Raw genomic sequence first — 22537 nt, forward strand, 5'->3', positions numbered from 1 at the left:
CTTCAGCAGGCCCTGAATGCTGGGAGAAGAAAAATTCTAGAACAAAGATTTAAACTAAGTATTGGGTAGATTTCCTGGTTCCAAAAGGGGGGTGAGTGTAAGGATTCTGTTGATCTTTTCCACTGCAGGTAGCTCATTGCTAAGGATTTCTCCACCCCAAATGACAACCTTGCCCCTTTAACTTTGAATCCTCCCCATAATCCTTTCTTAATAATATTTTTTGTAGAGCATTATATATCTATATATATACATATTTCTTTATATATTTATATTTGTATATTTTAAGTTTAGCCACAAAATCAAAGAGATATACAATATGTGTCCAGTATATGTATTATATAAATATATATGCATTAGATATCTCTCTGTTTTGGTAGCTAAATTTCAGTAAGTACAACATCCTGTTATTTATTCTAGCTGAAAATAAAAAGCTTTCCATGGGATAGAGAGTTGGCTTTTATGGACATTTATTTTTTGTATCACATTCTTTTTCTCCACTGGCTTTTCATCTGAATCCAGGCAGACCTTTCTTTTTTGAACTTCTGATAACTAAGGACATTACTTTTTATGTAATCCCTTCCAACCTTATAATCCAGTTGAGAAAGCTCACCTGACATATTGAGCAATAATTGATTCCCTTAATAGGCATTTCCACACACCAGTCTTTCTCCTTCCCAGACACTTTTTTTATCTGTCTGGATGCGTTGCTTTCAGCAGCTGCCTATAGCTTTTCTTTTTATGCCTGATTTACCTCTGTCTGCTGTTGTGTGTTTCGTGACTGCCACTTCACTCCTAGCCCTCTGTCTACTGTACTCTTATTTTCAGTGTCTTTGTCTCCAGCTCAAGAATTCACATTTTCTTACCTCACTGCTTTCTTCTCATTAAATCATAATTTTATCATTTCTAAATATCATAATTAATGTTACTCCCACCTAAAGCTGGACAAAGGCATATACAATGATATTTTGGACATCTATGTGTATATTTTAGGAAGGGATATTTCTTCCATGGGCTATGGAAAATTAAGCTTTTCTCCAGTGCCGAAGGACTGACTATCTCAATGAGATAATGTTTTTAAGACACCTAGCTTAGGGTTAGACTTCTAGAAGTTACTTGGTAAATGGTGAGTCCCTTCCACCCTCATTGTGGAATTTCATAAACCACAGCTGGTGAATTGGGGAAGATACTTTGCTCAAGAAAGTTCACTTTCCTGAATCCCTCATATTATATACCCTTAGTGCCTGTTCTGCCTATTCACCAGGCCAGCCATGGTGGAGGGTGGCTTATTTTGGAACCTTATAGCTGCATGTGATAGAAAACAAAGTCAAGCTATGTCAAGCAAAAAAGGGTATGGGACAATATTAAGGATTCTCTTGCAATCCAAGGTCTAGGATTCAGGAATGTCTGGAGTTAGGTTTAACCACACTCTCAGGACTCTCTCACTTTGCTGTTTATTCACATCTACTTTATTCTCCCCCACCCCTGTCCCCGCAGATGTGCTTTTCACTTTCCCCTGGCATGAAACAAGGATTTGCGTTTCCACAAATCAAGCCTTTCCAGAGGGAGACTGACACTCTCATTTCCAGGTCCAAAATTCCCATGGAAGGAATCAGCATTCGCCCACCTTGTGTGAGGTCCTCACTCCTAGGCTTATCCAGGAGGTTGAGGTCTTAAGAGAAGACAGAATTAACCAGATTTAGAACAAGGGCTCACCTCTCCATCATGATTTGTGGCCATGACATAGACTCACGTGGTTTTGATGGGGGACTTCTGCAGGAAATATTCCACAGAGAGGACAGACAATTAAAAACTAACTAACTGGTTCATCCCTTCTGCTCTCTCCCAAGCCTCCACCATTTCCCCATTTCTTAGTCTCAACCTTGCTTTGTATTTTGCCAAAAAATAAAAACAATCAAAAGAGAATTTGAGGGACTTCCCTGGCGGTCCAGTGGTTAAGACTTCCAATGCAGGGGGTGCGGGTTCGATCCCTGGTTGGGGAGCTAAGATCCCACATGCCTCATGGCCAAAAAACCAAAACATAAAAAAAAGAAACAGAAGCAATATTGTAACAAATTCAATAAAGACTTTAAAAAAATGGTCCACATCAAAAAAAAAAAAACTTAAAAAAAAGAGAATTTGACATGTTCCCTTAATAAATCTAATACTTACATCTTTTCTTTGCCTTAATCTCCAGTAACCATGGTTGATCTGTCCTCCCTCATTTTATCTAAAGCCAATTCCTCTATTTCATCATTAGTTTCCATTTTCTCTCTACTTCCCTACGACTTCTCTCCTCCTGCATCATCATTTCTGCTCACACTGTGTCATTTCTATTAGCTTTCAGAGGAACCGTAAGATCTTCCATTTTAACAACCCTCCCTTAACCCATATGTTCCTACAGCTCTGACTCCATATCTCTGCTCCTCTTGGGAAAAACCACTTAGAAAAGTTATTTATATTCTGTATTTCTAGTTATTCTCCTTTTGTTCTCTCTGGAACCTCCTCTTGTCAGGCCCTCTTCCCCCCTACTTCTCAAGAACTGTTCTTGTCATGGTCACTAATGACTTTAAATTGTCAAGCTCAAAGGTAAATCTCAGCCTTCATTTTATTTTAACCACCAGTAACATTTGTTGCAGTTCATCATTTCTTCCTTCTTAAAACACTTTTTTCTTTTTTTTACAATGTAAGCAGGGGATAAATTCTATTTATTGAAATATAAGAACTCAACACATTCTACCTAAAGCACTACCAAAATCCACCAAATGTTCTTTGGTTGAAATACAGATGATAAACTTTGAGATGCATTCTGATTCTTCTGATATATGAACTGAAGGTTTTGCTTTCCACAGTCTTTACAACTGAGGCTAAATGTTTAATAAAGCTGGGCGTGCAATAAGCCAATGTCCCCGCAGAGAGGAGTTAACCATGCTTTTCTCGGCTATTGGTGAATATTCATTTATTTCTGCGACATCAGCCCCATTAGTCATGATCTATAACTTCTGCTGCCATAAAGAAAGATTATACTCCTAAAGGATTGGTGGTCCTTTATCCTAATCCACAAAGAATAAAGCAATTCTTTTCTAAAATACAAAATGTTCCCCTGTCTTAACTCTAATGCAGGAGAATGATGTCCTGAACCCGTACTGTGATAAGTTATATCACTGTTAGAGTTCCACCAACACAACACATCCTGATTTAAATTTACACCGTTATGTCTTTTAGTGATTACATCTTCCAGTGATTATATATAAATGCTGTTATTCTTTCTAGGCATCTCAAACATACCACATACAATTAAACATTTTTATCTTTCATCTTCCTCTCACCTTCAAACCAGAGGGGATAGACAATTAAATACTTTCCCAGACAACTAGTTCACCTCTCTTCTCTACACTTCCTCTTCATTCTTTACTCTCAGATCATCATCTTGCTTCTTATTTCACTAAAAAAAAATCTACTCTTGCTGACTTTTCCAAATCAAGGAAAGGCAGCTCTTTTCTCTCAGGTACTATTCAAAAATACTTGATGTCAGTGTGACTCATGTTTCTCTTTAAGAACTCATGTTCAATCTGTCAGCAGATTCAGTTGACGCCACAGAATTCAATAGTTTTTTGTTTTTGTTTTGTTTTCTTTTACCACCATTACCACCCTACTCCAAGAAATGTACAATCACTTCTTGATTGGTCCACCTCAAGTAGATAATTGATCTCCCAGGGCTCACCTTTGTTCCTCTTCATTCTTTTATCCTCAGAGCAGCCCAAATGTTTATTGTCTGCTTTTCTTTCTAGGGTGTCACTGCCATGAGAACAGGGACTTTTTATGTTTTGTTCACTGCTATTTCCCCAGCACCAAGTACAGTGCCTGGCACATAGTAGGCACTCAAAACAATGTCAGTTGAAAGAATCCACTAATCTGTGAGCTTGCCAAACCAGGACCTTCGCATATCAACTTTTGTATTTCTTGTGCATCATGTGCTATGAGGCAAAGAGCAAGGGTTCAAAATATATTTGTTCAATGAATCTCTGAGTTACTGGGGAGTCATACAAGTAAAGCACAAATTCCTCTCTCTAGCTCTTTTCACAGGTTGTCCTTTCGTTCCCATCATTGAAAGTGCACTGTAAAAAGTCAAAGGGATAAATCTCTCCAGAATTAATAAAGGATCATTTGTTAGGATGAAGATCTGTGGATCAGAGTGGATTAAAAAACAGGCTGGAGGCAGGGATTCCATTGAATAAGGAGCACAGAAGCAAAGCTACCTGGGTGATTGTTTGCAGGGAGATGAAGACACGAACTCTCTATATGAGAGATTATAACGTCTCTTGCTGCAGCAAAATGAGGGTCTATGAGACTTGAGAAGCTGAAGAACTAATACCATGGGACTTCAGCATAGTAAGAAATGGCTGGTTTTCCTTTTTTCATCTATTTACTCTTATCTTCCCATTTACTCCATTCCTTCTTTCCTTCTTTCTTTCCTTCTTTTCCTTCCTTCCTCCCTCCCCTCCCTCCCTCCCTCCCTCCCTCCCTTCCTTCCTTCCTTCCTTCCTTCCTTCATTCCTTCCTTCCTTCCTTCCTTCCTCCCTTCCTTCCTCTACTTGCTTTGAGCATTTGCTATGTGCCAGGCATAGGAGGAGGTGAACACACAGACAAGACCCATGTACCAATAGAGTTTATGGTACTGGATTGGGGGCACAGGGAGAGAGAGTCAAGCTGAGAAGCACAAAGAGAAGAAGATGATAAAAGCTTTGATGTAGTTACAAAAAGATGTAGGTACACCCAAGATGCGATTCCCATAAATGTGGATAAATGACATTGTGTGGAAAAAGGACATTTCCCAGCAGATTTTGAGGTTTGATCTGAGTTTTAAAGAATGAATAGGAATCTTTTGGCTGATAAAAAGAATAAAGGCATTCAAGAGCAGTGACAGCAATGTGGATATGCTGAGGACATAGCAGGGTATGTTTTGGAAACTATAGTTGTCCCATGTGTCTAGGGAAGACATGGCACGTGAGGTCGGTTAAGGAGATGAAGCCAAAGGAAGGCAGAAGCCAGATTATGAAGTTCATAGAAACTAAAATGAAGAGTCTGAACTTACTCTGGGTGCACTGGAATGTAATTTTAGGATTATAACCAGGAAAGTAAAACAATCAGAATTTTGTTATGATAAGGTAACATTAACAAAGATAGAGTTTCTTTACTTATTGAGGACTTTTTACATGCCAGGCAATGTTTAAGAGCTACTTGCATAGTATCTCATTCAATTTTCCTAACAAACCTCCAAAAAAGTATAATTAGGCTCGTTATAGAGCTAAGGAAATGGAAATTTAGAGAAGTTTCCCATAGGGATCTAGTTAGTGTGTGATCAGAATTCTCAAACCTCTAACTGAAAATCCTGAAATTCATTTTTCCCTTTTATTTTTTAATTTTTCAAATATTTATTTTTTTATTTTTTATTTTCTTCCAGTTTTATTGAGATATAATTGACATACAACACTGTATAAGTTTGAGGTGTACAGCACAATGACTTGACTTACATACATCATGAAATAATTATCACAATAATTTAGTGACCACCCATCATCTCATATAGATACAATGTTAAAGAAGTAGAAAATTCTTTTTCATTGTGGTGAGAGTTCTTAGGATTTACTGTCTTAATAGCTTTTATATATTATAACATACAGCAGTGTTAATTATATTTATCATGTTGTACATTACATCCCTAGTACTTATTTATCTTAGAGCTGGAAGTTTGTACTTTTTGACCGCCTTCATCCAATTCCCCCTACCCCTACCTGCCCCCCACCTCTGGTAACCACAAATCTGATCTCTTTTTCTACAAGTTTGTTTGTTCTTGAAGCATAATTGAACTACAACACTATATTAGTTCCCGGTATACAACATAGTGATGCGATATTTCCATACATTTCAAAATGATCACCCTGATAAGTCTAGTTACCATCTGTCACCATACAAAGATATTACGTAATTATTGACTATATTCCCCACACTGTACATTTCATACCTGTGACCCATTTATTTTGTAACTGAAAGTGTGTACCTTTTAATCTCTCTCACCTATTTCTCTCTTAATCCCAGTCCCTGGCAACCCCTCTGGCAACCATCTGTTTGTTCTCTGTATCGATGACTCTGTTTCTGTTTATTCTTTTTTTTTTTTTTTTTTTTTAGAGAGGGTGGGAGAGGGAGAGGGAGGTGGGAGAAGGAGAGGGAGAGGGATAGAGGGAGGGAGAGAGAGACGTCTCTCCCTCCCTCCCTCTATCCCCCCCATCTCTCCCTCTCCCTCCCTCCCCCTCCCCCTCTCTTCCCCCCCCCCGTTTATTCTTTTATTTTGTTTTTTAGATTCCACATATAAGTGAAATCATACAATATTTATCTTTCTCTGTCTGACTTATTTCACTTAGCATAATACCTTCTAGGTCCATCCATGTTGTCGCAAATGGAAAGATTTCCTTCTTTTCTATGGTTGGGTAATATTCCATTATTTATATATATACGTACCACATCTTCTTTATCCGTTCATCTATTGATGGGCACTTAGATTGCTTCTGTATCTTGGTATTGTAAATGATGCATCAAGGAACTTAGGGGTGCATATATCTTTTCTAATTAGAGTTTTCATTTTGTGGGGGATAAATACCTAGGAGTGGAATTGCTGGATCATATGGTAGTTTTTTAAAAGTTTTTTGAGGTATTTCCATACTGTTTTCCATATTAGCTGCACCAGTTTACATTCCCACCAACAGTGCACAGTGGTTCTCTTTTCTTCACATCCTTGTCAACATTTGCTGTTTCTTATCTTCTTGATATTAGCCATTCTAACAGATATGAGGTGATATTTCATTGTGTTTTTTTTTTAACATCTTTATTGGAGTATAATTGCTTTACATTGTTGTGTTAGTTGCTGCTGTATAACAAAGTGAATCAGCTATACATATACATATATCCCCATATCCCCATATCCCCTCCCTCTTGCATCATCCCACCCCTCTAGGTGGTCACAAAGCAGGATGGTTTTGATTTGCATTTCCATGATGATTAGTGATGTTGAGCATTTTTTCATGTGCCTATTGGTCATCTGTATGTCTTCTTTAGAAAAATGTATATTCGCTACTCTGCTCATTTTTTAATCGGGTTGTTTGTTTCTGTGATGTTGAGTTGTATGAGTTCTTTGTATATTTTAGATATTAACACCTTATCAGATATATCTTTTGCAACTATCTTCTCCCATTTAGTAGGTGGCTCTTTCATTCTGTTGATAGTTTCCTTCACTGTGTAAAATCTTCTTAGTTTGATTAGTCCCATTTGTTTATTTTTGCTTTTATTTCCCTTACCTGAGGAGACATATCCAAAAAAAATTGCTAAGACAGATATCAAAGAGTATAATATTTTCTTCCAGAAGCTTTATTGTTTCAGGTCTTACATTTAAGACTTCAATCCATTTTGAGTTTATTTTCATATTTGGTGTGAGAAAGTAGTCCAGTTTGATTCTTTTGCGTGTAGTCTTCCAGTATTCCCAACACCGTTTACTGAATAGGCTGACTTTTCTCCATTGTACATTCTTGACTCCTTTGTTGTAGATTAATTACCCATATAAGTGTGGGTTCATTTCTGGGTTCTCTATGCTGTTCCATTGATCTATGTGTCTGTTTTTGTGCCAGTACAAAACTGTTTTGATTACTGTAGCTTTGTAGTATACTTTGAAGTTAAAAAACTTGAAATTTTTAATCACCATTCTCATAGTTGTAACTAGAATAGAGGTTGAAGGGAGATAGATAGTGGCACAGTTGATGTGGGCAGATGGATTAGTATGCTATTTAACTAAACCTGGAGTGAACTGTTGAGAGTGTGGACTTAAACAATGGCAGTGGAGATTGAGGGAAAAGATGATTTTGAGACAAATGAAGGAGATAGAATTTATAGGATGGCGACTAACTGGATGTGGAAGAGCAAGTAAAGGGAGAGTGTTTAGAATGTCGATGAGGTTTATGGCTGTGGTCACTGGGTGGAAGGTAGGGCCATTCTTAGAAGTATAGGAAGGTCAGGCTTGAGAGGGTTCAGATGCCCATGTGATGCAAAACATGGGCAGTCAGTTATACAGGATTGAAGTCCAGCAGAAGGTTACGAGCTAGAAGACAACCATTGGCACATAAACATGGATCAGCTGATCAATGGCTGGTTTGTAGACCGATTAGAGCAGGGGGCTTAGAATAGAGCTGTGGAAACCTAAACATTTCATAGATTACAAAGGAGAAGGAAATGTGCTAAAGGTGTTTGAAAGGGATCAGAAGGAGAAATGGGATTAAAGCTGAAATAGAGAGATATCCCAGATGTTGAGGAGGAGGGATGCTGAGACGGCCAGTGATGGAAAGTATCACAACAAGGACAAGTAAGAGAAGAACAGAAATATGTCCATTTTATTTGATGATGTCAGGATCATTGTTCAACTTATCAAAAATAAAATCAACTTGTTACTGAGGAAGCTGGACCCATGTAGCAGATAGAGGAGTAGATGGAAGTGAGGGATTGGAGCAGCCAAGGTATAGGCTGAGGGAAGTGTGGGATGGTGGTTAGAGCCGGATGGGAAGGATTTGGGGGAGGGGACTGACTCCAACGAAATGTTGGAATGATTTTTCTTGAACAGCAATTATTTTCCCTAAGAAATAGATTTTTGACTTCTTTCAAATGTGTGTATGAAGGGAGATGCTATTTATATATCTCCTTCTAGCTTTATTCAGACTTGCAACCTGCACGAATACTATTAACTCTTTAAGTATCAAATTTTTTTTTCTCTCTTTCTTCCCTCTTTACCTCTTTCTCTCTACCTACGCAAGCACAGGAGCTTAGAAAATAGAAATTCTGATTTTAATTCACCACCAGTACATTTTTTTTTATTTTCAGTGAGTTCATATGAACAATCCCCACCGCCATGCTGCCAGGGGAAGATTTTGAGCTGGAATAGGATGCTTATTTGACACAGTGCTGTATCCTGAGTTCTCAACAATGTCAACCTGACTTTCTATTTCCCTAAGTCTTGATCCTTCCCTTAGAAGCAGGCCGAACCCTTGATTCCAGTTTTAGTTCCCTTTGATTGAAAGATTAAACAGTGTCATATTTCAGGTGTTTTAATACAAGAATCAGAAAACAGCTTCTCCCTTTCTTGACCAGAGTAGGGGCACAGGCATTTATAGTCCTATAAAGGGACCATGGTGAACGTTCTGTTCATCTTTATGTTCAAAATACGTTGGAGTCCATTGATTTCAGAAGCATTTCATTGCAGTGGGGGTGGGTGGGGGAGGGAGTGAAGAGAGTGGGAGTCGAATGGATGTGGAAATTTCCTCAGATGGAGTTGTTTTTTATACCTCAGAGACTGAGGATGCTGGAGGATGTAGAATTCCAGGTTGGCTCTGCCCTTTGGTACTTATACGGAGGCTTTAACTTTTCACAAGGGTCAGTGAGGCAGTCTGCACTTTCTTCACATCTGAGTTCCTGTGACTTCACTCTTACGCAGTATCAAATAGCCTGGAACGAATGGCATTTTCTTGTTCCTCCAGGGGATTGCCAACCCTCCCTGGAATCTCTGGTTGTTCTGGTAAGGAGGACTTAGACCAGCTGGGCACCACTGAATGTCCGAGGACTGAACAAATCTCCATTGCTGGTTGTTATGGATACTCAGTGGTGGTTAAAAAGCTGCCGTTGATTGGGCTGAAACCTGCAGATCAGTCCATCAGTGAGTAGTGTTTGGGAGCCTTGGCTCCGCTTGACAAATATGTGGCAAGCTGTGGTGAGTGACGTTGTTTGTTACATGTGAGGGTTGAAGTTTGCCAGCCCTCCTGTTTCCCCAAGAAGCCCGAGGCACTGAAGCCACTGGTTACTTGCACGCTTGACCACACTCGCTAATTATTAAGAATAACAACTGAAATTTGTATCATGCCTTCTATTTATAAATTACTTCCCCACATGTTACCTTATTTGAAGCTCACAACAACTTTGAGCAGAAGGTAATTACTACCGCTACTTTAAAGATGGGAAAACAAGGCTCAGAATGTGTAAGAGATGTAACTAGAATCACAGAGCCAGTAAGAGGCCAGAGGGGAACTTGGTTTCCCGTCTTCCATAGCTTTGCTCTGCCTGTAGTTGCTTCTGCCCTGTTGCTAGGAATCTTTCAAAGTTTTGGCAGCCAGTGAAGTCAGTAAGTTCCTGGAGATAGAGCAAGGAGATCCAAGGAAAAGAGAACTGGAGAGTGGGTTGGAGGTTGCTGGAGAGTGGATTTCTTAGCACTGGTCAGCCCTGAGGTCAAATGCACTAACAAGCGCACTAAATAGCTTTGCCATCCCAGGGCATCTTGTTCCTCGAGGAATTAAAACCCTATCATCACTTCCAACCAGAACCTGGATGAAGTGCATTTTTAGGTCTCCCAGTGCACCATATGAAGGGTCTAGCGAATTCTATTTTTATTTAAGACATAGAAGCCTAAATATTCATTGTTTTCAGATTTTACACAAAAGTCTGTAAAGGAAGAAAAAAACTAAGAATAATTGAAACAATAATCAATACATTTCCAGTAAAGTTTTTTTTCTATAATTCAAGCATATACTTTTTCATAGGTCAGTCTTCTAAAAGGAAACAGGATTTTTTTAAAAAATGAAGTAATCTTTTAATATATGGTCATTAAAAATAGTGTATTGGTTAAGCAAATAATGGTACATCCACATGAGTCACTACAGAGTTTTTAAACTTGATGGTGCTGAAAATATCTAATGAAACAGAAACATAACAATATATTGTTATGTTTAAATAACAGCACACACAGCAGTATGAAGAAGGGCATGTGTGTGTGTGTGTATTGTAGGGAGAGAGGGAGAGGAGAGAGAGTGACAGGACTGGAAGGATAGATAGAGAACCTTAGCAGTTGCTACCTCTGATTCAGGGATGTGCTAATTGGGTCATCTGGGAAGCAGACACTGTGGCAAAGTTAGGAGTGCAAAAGGATTATTAGGAATTTGACAAATGGTGCTAGGAAAACTGGATATCCACATGCAAAAGAACAAAGTTAGATCCCCACCTTATACTACCACATACTACAAAAGTTAACTCAAAATGATCAAAGACCTAAATATAAGACTTAAAACTATAAAACTCTTAGAAGAAAAGAGGGGAAAAGTTTGATAACGTTGGATTTTACAAAGATTTCTTGGATATGACACCAAAAGCACAGGCAACAAAAGTGAAAATAGGTAAATTGGACTCTATCAAAATTAAAAACATCTGTGCATCAAAGGACAATCAACAGAGCAAAAAGATAACCTATGAAATGGGAGAAAATATTCACAGACTATATATTTGAAAAGAGGTTAATATCTAGAGTATGTAAACAACTACAACTCAACCACACACACACACAAAACATATAATCCAACTTAAAAATGAACAAAGGACTTGAATAAACAGTTCTCCAAAGAAGATATACAAATGGTCAACAAGCATGTGAAAAGATACTCAACATTACTAATCACTAGGTAGGTGCAAATCAAAATCACAAGATACTACCTCATACCCATTAGGATGGCTGCTATCAAAAAATAAAAATTAAAAATAACAAGTGTTGATGAGGATCTGTAGAAAATACAGCACTTGGGCATTGTTGGTGGGAATACAGAATGGTGCAGCCACTATGGAAAACAATATGGTGCTTCCTCAGAAAACTAAAAATATTTTTACCATATGATCTAGCAATTCCATTTCTGGGTATATATCCAAAAGAATTGAAAGCAGTGTCTCAAAGAGATATTTGCATACCCATGTCCATAGCAGTGTTATTTATAATAGCCAAAAGGTGGAAGCAACCCAAGTGTCCATGAACAAATGAATGGATGAACAAAATGTAATTTATACATACAATGTAATGTTATTCAGCCTTAACAAAGGAATGAAATTCTGACACATCCTTGAACCTTGAGGACATCGTACTCAGTATTTGTCAAAAAGACAAATACTGCATGATTCTACTTACATGAGGTCATCTAGAGCAGTCAAGTTCATAGAAACAGAAAGTAGAATGGTGGTTGCCAGGGATTGGGGGAGGGGAGGATGGGGAGTTGTTAAACGGGTACAGAGTTTCAATCTCAACAATGTGAATATACGTAATACTGTTGAACTGTATACTTAAAAAGGGTTAATAAGGTAAATTTTATGTTATGTCTATTATTTCACCACAATTGAAATAAAAAAATGGATTATTGGGGAGTAACACCCGTGAAAGAAAAGGCGAGGAAGGAATATTAAGTAGGAGAACCACCAGATTGTGTTGTAGACAGTCTCTATCAGGCCAGTAGGAGCTCAGGAGCAAAGATAGCGCATTAGAAGGGGCCGCGTTGGGCAGAAATGGCCAGCCCTTTGCATCACTTCCTTGACTTTGGTTACCATGAATTTGGCTACCATGGCCTTGCTCACTCATTGTTTGGGGGTTGCCCTGAGATGAGCGGGACCTCAGCTTGGAAGCTGAGGCAGGTGCTGAAGGAGTTAACCTTTGGAGGTTGTCAGCCAGTCACATTTACTGAAGCTGGACAACAATTCCTTCTTTGAACATCATCTGAGTGACACGTCTCTATGACTGCCCCATGGGACTAAGAGTGAGTTTTATTTTCCTTTAGTTTGCATTTATATGTACTCCACATTTCTAACAATAAATGTGACTTTTTAGTCAGAAAAGAAATATAAGTTATCATAATATATGACAACTAATTTTAACGGTTGAGCAATTAGTTCCATATTAAATATCCATTTCAGATTGTTGCATTCAGATCCCTACCACGTAAACATATTCCATCATAATAAATCAAGGAGTTATGAATCCACCTGTGAATCTGAAATAAAATGATTGTTCTGTCATATCAGTTCATATTGTAAATTTGATATTGGCATATGAAATGGGCATCAACCTTAGATATTGCCTACTTTTTAAATAATTAATTAATTAATTGTTTATTTATTTTTGCCTGTGTTGGGTCTTCGTTGCTGCGTGCAGGCTTTCTCTAGTTGCGGCGAGCGGGGGCTACTCTTGGTTGCGGTGCGTGGGCTTCCCATTGCGGTGGCTTCTCTTTGTTGCGGAGCACGGGCTCTGGATGCACAGGCTTCAGTAGTTGTGGCTCGCGGGCTCTAGAGCACAGGCTCAGTAGTTGTGGTGCACGGGTCTAGCTGCTCTGCGGCATGTGGGATCTTCCCGGACCAGGGCTCGAACCCGTGTCTCCTGCATTGGCAGGCGAATTCTTAACCACTGCGCCACCAGGGAAGTCCCTAGATATTGCCTACTTTAATTGTATCCTGTATTTCTACCAGAGTGTAAAAGATGTTCAAACGGACCATTGGAAAGATAATCACAATACACAAACCTTGGAAAGCATGATTTTATTTCTGTTGAAACAGTGGGGTCCTCCTGGCAGGCTTAAGGCAGAGGTGGAGACTTTTAAAGCAGGCCAGGGTACCTGCAGGAGGACATTCAGGTATCATCATCCAATAATGCTTGTAAAACATTTTCAGATCCTCACATGAAAGGAAACTCCTAAGGATAAGATGCAGGTGACATCATCGGAATGACAGCTCTTTTCACTTTAAATAATTTATGGGTTATATACCTGCATCCTGGGTAGGCTGGTGTCAAGAGGGCTTCATTCACAAAAGAATAAAATTTTTCTAATTTCAATGAGGGGAAGATGAACTAAAGGAGCAAGAAAATTATAGAAAGAATTATAGATCCAAAGATTGAGAGAAATGCAGGGCTTTGGGTTTTTCTACATGTCAGGAATAATGGCACTGAGGTGCTGAGAATTCATCCATGCAAAATTACTTGAGTAAAAAATTACTTTCTCCTACAAACTCACAAAATGCAGGCTCAATATATTGCCAGGAGATAGAAAACACTGAGTAATCACATGTAATCAAACTAAAGCTATTTCTGCTATACACTTCTGAGACCGGGCTTTATGTCTAATTAAGCAACTGAAATGATATATAGACTTTAACATTCACTTTAAAAGTGGGATTTGAAGGGCAAGTCTGTCTTTCTAGGCTTTACCTGTTCAAATAGCAATCTTAAGTCACCAGTGGTGAAACTCAATAAAATCTCTAGTTAACAGTTCGCCTGGGTTTGGATAAAGCTAAACCGATCACATTACTAAAACTTGGCAAGATTTTCAAGTTTTCTTAACCTCCTGGCATCTTAGGAGGACTTTTCTGCTTGTTCTGTTTTTGTTTTTTGTTTTGCATGCATTTAAGAAACGTCTATTGCATACTGGCCCCATGCAGTTAAGTACTGTTCTACATGTTCATGATATAAGCAGTGAATAAAACCAAACAAAAATCCCTGTCTTCAGGGAGTTTCAATTCTAGTGGGAGGAGGGGGAGATAAGCAATAAATAAAATAAATAAGTTGGCATATTAGAGGATGATAAATGCCATGGAAAAGAGCAAAGTAGGGAAGAGGTACAGGGAAAGAGGGTGAGGAAAAGTGCAATTTTAAATCAGAAGAACAGGGAGGGCCTCGCTGAGATGGTGACATTTGAGTGAAGACTTGAAAGAGGCTTGGGGGCGAGTGATGTACATATTTGGAAAAGAGCGCCTAGGCAGAGGAAACAGCAAGTGCAAAGGCCCTGCATCAGTCAGAGCAGGAGACGGATGATACAATCAAATTGGATATTTTGAGGAGAGTTGAAAAAAGTGATTATTTTTTAAAATGGGGGCCCTTTAGATTGCTTCCATGTCTTGGCTACTGTAAATAGTGCTGCTATGAACATTGGAGTGCACGTATCTTTTCAAATTAGAGCTTTCGTCTTTTTTGGATATATGCCCAGGAGTGGGACTGCTGGATCATATGGTAACTCTATTTTTAGTTTTTAAAGGACCCTCCATACTATCTTGTAATAAACTATAACAGGAAAGAATCAGAAAAACGATATATATATATATATATAAATAACACTAAACTTTACACAATATTGTATAAATCAACTATATTTCAATTAAAAAAAAACCTGTGGGCCGGCTGTAAGGAAATGATAAGGGACAGCGTGGTTTCCCGAAGCTAGAGATGTGGGCACTATAATCGGCACTAGTCCTGAGGGGGTGACTGGGCAGTGGTTTGGGAACCTCGGGATAAGAGGCTGTGTGGAGAGTGCCTGATGGGAGCTGTGACCTTAGGTTGAGGGATGCAGTGTCTGCACCAACACTGCAGGAAGAAAGCACCGCAAAGGAGAGAAAAGGAGACTCTAACCTCGCATTCGTCCTTCCTTCAGATCTTCTGCTGTGCTCTGCCCTGGCTGAATCCACCTGGAAGCAGAGGGCCAGGGGGACCGTTGTGGTCATTCATGGAGTTCATCCTTCCAGGGTACAGAGCAGGGCTGAGAAGGGTGGGGACAGGGTCTGGAGGGGCCTACTGAAGACACTCAGCACAAGCTCTGAGGTGAGATCATGGCTGACATGAAGAGGAATAGCAAGGACGTCCCTGTGATTACAGAGGAGTGATTGAGTAGGAGTTCCAGGAAATGAGTCAGAGAAACAGCAGACTAGAATTGGATAGCATTGTTGGGGCTTGTAAAGTCCTTAGCTCTTACTGTGAATGAAACAGGGAACTGATGGGGAGTTCTGTGTGAAAAGGTGGTGAGGGCTGACATATCTTAAAAGTATCTCTCTGGATGCTGGGTTAACAATAGACTGTGGTGAGACAAGGCTGGAATCGTGAGACCAGCGAGGATGCTCTTGCCTAATTCAGGCAAGAGAGACGGTAGTTTACAGGTGGATGCGATGGAGAGTGTAAGAAAGGGTGGGTTTCCAAATAAATTTAAAAGTAGAGCCAACAGGATTTGCTGACAGACTGAATGGCATATGTGTGTGTGCGCAAAAGAGAGGAGTCAAGGGACCAAGGAAGACGCCTAGTCGGAAGGACAGAGTTGCTGTTGATTGATTTGGGGAAGACTGGAAAGAGCATCGTTTTGGGAGGAAAGCTCAGCAATCAGTTTTGGACATGTTGAGTTTAAGGTGTCTGTTGGGACATGGTGAAGAGACAGATGGCTTTATGAGTCTTGGAGTAAGGTCTTACCAGGAAATAGAAGTTTTGTAGATGTTAATGTTAGATGGTCTTTAAATTCATTAAATGAGATGTGATCACCAAAAGAGTGAGTGTGGAGAGACATGAGAGGGGGACCAAAGACTGGGGCCTGGCGCACCCCAACACTAAGGAGAAATCAACAAAGAAGACAGAGAGGGAGCTGCCAGCACAGCAGGGAGAAAAAAATAACAAGAAGAGGAGATGGTTTCCTGAAAACAAAGTGAAGAACATGTTTCCAGGGGGAGGGAGTAATCAACAGTGTCAGCTGCTGCTGATAAATCAAGTATAATGAGGATTGAGACGAACCATTGGCTCGAGGAGCTTGGAGGTCGTTAGTGTCCTTAGCATGTCCAGATTTCCTAGGGTAGTGGGGAGAAAAGCTGATTAGAGTGGTTTTAATGAGAATGGGAATGGAAAGATGTGCACTGGAAATAATTAGCATAGATTTCTCTTGAGTGTTTTGTATCAAAAAAGATACCAGTCAAAGTGTTTTGGTACTTCCCTGGAGGCACAGGGGTTAAGAATCCGCCCGCCAACGCAGGGGACACGGGTTCGAGCCCTGGCCCGGGAAGATCCTACATGCCGTGGAGCAATTAAGCCCGTGTGCCACAACTACCAAGCCTGCGTGCTACAACTACGGAAGCCCACGCACCTAGAGCCCATGCTCTGCAACAAAGAGAAGCCACCGCAATGAGAAGCCCATGCACCGCAACGAAGAGTAGCCCCCGCTCACTGCAGCTAGAGAAAGCCTGCGCACAGCAATGAAGACCCAACGCAGCCAAAAATAAATAAAATAAGATAAAATAATTTATAAAAAAAAAAGAGGTGTTTTGCTGTAAAGATAAGTAGAAAAATAGGGCAGTAACTGGAAGTGGGTGGAGTTGAGAAATTTCTTTTAACGAGGTAGAACAGCATGTTTTAGGGAGATGGGCACGCTCTAGCGGAGAAGAAAAATCAAAGATTCAGGAGAGAGAGAAGAGAAGAAATTGCTGGTGAATTGTGTTTGAGGAGGCAAAGGTGGGGGAAGCTACTGATCATATTGAGAGGTTGTCCTTAGATATGAGTGTGGACCGTTCATTCATAGCAGTGGTTTTCAAAATTGCCCATTAGAATCACTTGGGGGAGCTTTTAAAACTCCTGTTGTCCACCTCTTATCCCCTAAAATTTAAAAACAGTCTCTGGGGGAGGACTTTTAGACACATTTAAAGAAAATGTTTCCCAGATGGCTCTCAAGCTTTTAGCACGTGTCAGAATCATTCCTAGGACTTGGTAGAATGCAGATTGCTGGGCTCCACCCCCAGAGTTTCTGATTCAGTAGATCTGCGTCCATCTGAGAATTTGCATTTCTAATATCCCAGGTGATATTGATGCTGCTGGGCTGGGGACCACTCTTTAAGGATCACTGATTATAGTAATAGGAGAAAATTATAGTGTATGGGGGCCAATGATGGTAGGTGGGTCAACTTGAGGAAGTTCTCTTCTGATGATTTACAGATTCTCAGTGAAGTGAAAAGAGAGCTGATCATTTGGGAGTGTGATGAAAGGGTGGGATTGTGTCAAAGATTCAGGAGAGAGGAGAAGGTATCTCACAATCATTGAATAAATGTGAGTATGGGTGGTCTAAGGAAGTGTAGCATAATTTTGGGGCAGCAACAGAACCCACTTGAAGTTGGAAGTCATGAATTTAAGATGAGACCAACCAACATGTTTTTTCCATTTTACCCTCGCCATGTTTAGTTGCAGAGATGCAAGTGTAGAGAAGGTAGAGAGATGAACTTGACCAGGGTTGAAGTTTTGCTAAAAATGTATTACAGAGTGAGAGAGGAGCAAGGGATTGAGATTGTTCACCAGGGAGGTTCTACAATGATTGAAGTGGAATTTAAGTTTTGGGTCAGGAGGAAAAGGAAGACACTAAGAGAATGAGTGGAAAGGGGGCAGGGTTAAAGGAATGACTGTTTATTGGAGCAGGATTGTTGTACGTTAGAGAATATAATTTTTGAAATTGATATTAAAGAGGGGTTGCATTTATTTACTATGACTAGGCCTGGGTTATGACCAGGGGAGTCTGTGGCTGGGAAACTGTTCAGATCAAGATTATGGAAGAGAAGAGTTTAATGAGCCGAGAGTCCGGGGTGTTGCGAACATCATTCATATGAGTAATAAAATCACTTCGGATTAAAGATAGAGGTAGTTTTGGAGAGGGAATGACAGTGAGCTAGACGCTAAGGTTTTTGAGATACAAGAGGATTCGAAGCTGAGCTTTTAGGAAGGATAGATGGTGTAGAAGTGAGAATCAAGAAAGACATTTCCCAAGCTCTCCACTCAGAATCTGAGGCAGTGGGAGAAAGTAACCACCTCTTGAGAGGGTTTGGGGGGCAGCATGCCCTCGGGGAGATCCAGGTGTCTGTTAGACTAGGAAGGGCAATAAAACCCCTGTGGAGAGTTGAGGTGATTGGATGTTTTGAGGGCGTCTGGCTCGAGTTCCAGAGGGCACAGTGGAAGAGTCTCAGGGGAGAGTCAGGGATTGAAACAGACCCAGGGATATGGCGAGATCTGGGAGATTAGATTAGAGGAGATGAAAGGTCACCTAGGAGAGTTGGAGTTTCTTGGGTTGACCCGTATAATTAGTGGGATGGGCCATAATTAGGTGAATCCTCATGGCCTCAAGGTTGATTCTTTGAATGTTGAGAGGTAGTAAGGAGTGGGGGCCTGGGACACCCCCTTCAGGGCTTCTGAATGATCTGTGGAGGCCAGGGAGGGGTGGTCTCACTTTGAGGACATGAGGCTTTCTCGTCTCCTGAGGATGGAGTCTTGGGTGCGTAGAGAGGAGAGGTTTAACCCAGAGGGCACAGCCAAAATCATTTTAATTAAAGGAAGTGATCTTGTAAACGTTGCCAGATTCAGAAAAAAACTCAAATGATTATATGCAGAATTAATATAACTTTTTGAAAAAGGACTCACTCCTTATTTCCAGTATACAAGACACAAAGGATAAAATAAAAATGTAGAGAAATTCCCTGCATCTACCTCTCTCTCAGTTGGTTGATTTGGTTTCATTTTTCTAGCTTTTCCAGATTTTATTTCGATGTATCTTATCCAAATTGCCCACATAGTTGCTTTGACTTTGTACTACGCCTTATGAAAATGACCATTAAGATTTCCTGGCAGAACCTTATCTGCAGGCAACCTCAGATATTTTGTTCTGGTATTTCTTTAAACCTTAATTTCTCTGGATTTGGTGGTGTCAAATTCAATCTAAATAGTATTTACTGAGTTTTGGTGTGCATGATAATGGTTATGTCCTCTGGGAGATGCAGAAGAGCCCTCAGATGCTGGGTAGCTTAAATGAACCTAAATATTGCTTTGCATTTCTCAGCATTTTTTTTCCTGCTGAACATTTCCAGATAATATCAAAAGTGCATCCTGAACTTGAATTTGTTTTATTATGGCCATTATGAAAATTAAAATTTCTAATTTAAGAAAAGGCCTGTGCATGTAGAAACCCCCGCCAACATTACATTGATTGTAGGGCAGAAATTATTTTATAGTTATAACTAGAAAATCTAGAATATATGAACGGGTTTCTCCTCTAGCTACTGCCGCCTATCTCTGTTCTTTATAGCCAAACTCTTGGGAAATGTTTCTACTACTTGTTAGCTACATTACCATTACCTTCTGTACTCTCTCGCACCTACTCTGTGCAGGTGTTGTTGCTAGCGTTCACCAAGATCACTAATGCCCTCTGCGTTGACAAGGTCTTAGCCTCCATCTTTAACTCCAAGGGATGAGTGTTTAGTCCTCACCTTGTTCTCTCACCAGTTTTGACTCAGTTGATCATTTTTTCCATCTTGATATATTTTCTTCTGTTGCCTTCCTGAATCCCACATTCTCCAGGTTTCCTGCTTCTCCCCTGGCTGTTCCTTATCAGAACCTTTTGCTGCTCCTCTTCCTCTTTCAGGTCCATAGGATGTTGAGGATGTAGTCTTTGGCCCGCGTCTTTTCTAATTAACACTCGTTTCTTAGTTGCGCTCATGCAATCCTGAGGTTTTAAAAATTGTCAATAGGATGGTGGTTTCCAAATCTTTATTTCTAGCCAGGAGTTCTCCCTGAACTCCAGAGTCAAGTGTTCAATTATTCTACATCTCCATTTAGATGTCTAGTGAGTGTCTCAAACTTACCAATGCCCTCGAGCTGAAGCCTGATGTCTTCCTCTCTCCAGTTTTCCCCATTTCAATGAAAGACACCACCACTTACTTGGTTACTCAACCTCAACCATCACGCTTCTTTTCCTTATTCCCCAAATATGCTAGTAAATCTTTTGGCTCTACCTCTGAAATACGTCAAAAATCCAGCCATTCTTCATCATTATCACCCTTGTCAAAGCTTTCACCTGGACCGCCACCAAAAGCCTTCAACTCATCTCTCACTCTTGTTCTCCTAGAGCCTAATTTGCGTACAGAAAACAAAGTGATCTTTTGAAATGCCAATCAGATTATGCCGTTCTTATCTCGGAACCCTCCAAAACACTTTGCATCCCAGTGACTATAAAATACAAAGACAAGGGTCTACATTTCCAAGCCATTTTCTATCACGCTCCCCCTTTTCCATGCACCCTGGCCACACCGGTCTCCTTGCTGTTCCTTGAACATACTAAATATGTTTCTACCCACATTTTTGCCCTTGCTGTTTGCTTTGGCTACACGGCTTTCCCCCAAGATATACACAGGCTTGCTTTTATTTTATTCAGGTCTCTGTGCAAACGTCATCTATTCAGAGAGGACTTTCTGGACCACCTTATTTGAATAACCACCCCCCTCCCCCCATGCTTGCCATCTTTCTACTACACTTATTGTTCTTCTTTGAACTCTGTACTACCTGAAGTTATAGTGTATATTTATTTGTTTATTTTTGTTCCTTCCAATGGAATGTAAGCTTCCCAGAGCCAGGGATCTTATTTTATTTCTCTGCTGTGCCTGAGGCATTTAGAACACTTTGAACCTAGGAAAAATTAAATTACTGCTGGTGAGGTGAGCCAAAGTTGCAACTCCCTCCAGGGAGAGTTTTGATAATGGTAAACATTTGACGGATGGCCTGGAGTTATCTTGCTCTAACAGTTGTTAAGGTCTAAGTAACTATTTCTGATAAGGAAACAGAAAGAACATTTTGTATTTTTATGTGTTAAACCTTGTGGTAGTGAGCCAGGCCCATAATAAGTGCTCAACAAATTTTTGTTGAATAAATAAATTAAGAAATGAAAGAATGAACACAAATATATGTGTATGTACATGAGTTACACAGAGATCATATTTAAAATTACTGGATCTTCAGATAATTTTTTATTTTGCAACAACTATGCCTGTAATGTTAAAAATATTATTTAATGAGGCAAAATAATTTCACTTTGCTTTAAGTATTAAAATGATTGTGACATTCCTTCTCTACGACTTAGCTAGGTTTAAAGCCAAAGAACTTTCTATCAATCATTGAAAGGAAAATATGAGTGTGTTTTAATTAACCAAAGATATGAACTGTTACAAATATACTTAAATTGTAGGTGGAGAACCATTTAAGACAAAATTATCTGTGTTTTTCAAGCTTTTACATATCAACTCGTCATGACAGAAATTTCTGGAAAAACTACATATCCACAATAAAGACATATACAGATGATTTATTCAATTTTGGAGTATTGTATTTTTCCACTCTTGCATTTTTATCATACAAAGAAATTAGAGTTTTACTTTCTTGGACATGAAATTCTGTCCTCCCCTTTCTGTGGTGATTGTGTTAGACTCTTCTTTCTCTCTTTTGCATTTCACACAGAGCATAACAAGAACTGAGTGTAGACAGAGCAGGGGCTTGGAAAGGGTATGAGTCAAGTTGTCAGAAAATGTGGTTTCCAGTTCCTGTTTTACCTCTCAGTAGCCATGTGACCTTGGGCAAAGCACTAACCTCTCTATGTCTCCAAAAAGAGGGTAGTTTTGTTGGCTTTTACGATGGTTTTTCACTCTACAACGGGGTCCCCAACCCCTGGACTGTGGATCAGTACCGGTCCGTGACTTGTTACGAACCGGGCCGCGCAGCAGGAGGTGAGTGGCGGGTGAGCGAGAGAAGCTTCATCTGCTGCGCCCCATCACTTGCATTACTGCCTGAATCAGCTCCCCCACCCCGACCCCGGTCCGTGGAAAATTGTCTTCCACGAAACCGGTCCCTGGTGCCCAAAATGTTGGGGACCGCTGCTCTACAAGTTTCTGGATTTTTAAAGTTCACACCGATTTATTCCAGGGCTAGATTTCTTTCCACTGAGGTGTACTCCTCTTCCACACTGCACTCCACTGATGAGACCAAAGTAAAGGGTTTTAAAATCATTTGGATCCTAAATGTTGGCTACTGTTTTCATTACCTCGAGTCTAACTGTAT

General features: G+C 39.9%; 1 protein-coding gene across 8 annotated transcripts in view; it reads left to right on the forward strand.

The window, feature by feature from the left end:
* LOC309660103 (uncharacterized protein) overlaps positions 1-22537 on the forward strand; it is a 293525-nt gene that overhangs the window by 195412 nt on the left and 75576 nt on the right. Inside the window, exons 4-5 of one of the 8 annotated variants that reach the window (XM_082460650.1) lie at positions 15306-15472; positions 20865-22531. The exons of 6 other annotated variants lie outside the window; for them this stretch is intronic. In XM_082460650.1, the coding sequence (XP_082316776.1) occupies positions 15306-15472; positions 20865-20996 (299 nt within the window). In that variant the 3' untranslated portion in view covers positions 20997-22531. Of the gene's footprint in view, positions 1-9474; positions 9608-15305; positions 15473-20864; positions 22532-22537 lie in introns of those variants that run through there. One more of the 8 variants, XR_014263131.1, reaches the window with a different exon arrangement.

Source organism: Balaenoptera physalus, assembly GCF_965194825.1.
Source record: "Balaenoptera physalus genome assembly, chromosome: 4".
NCBI classification, from domain to species: domain Eukaryota; kingdom Metazoa; phylum Chordata; class Mammalia; order Artiodactyla; family Balaenopteridae; genus Balaenoptera; species Balaenoptera physalus.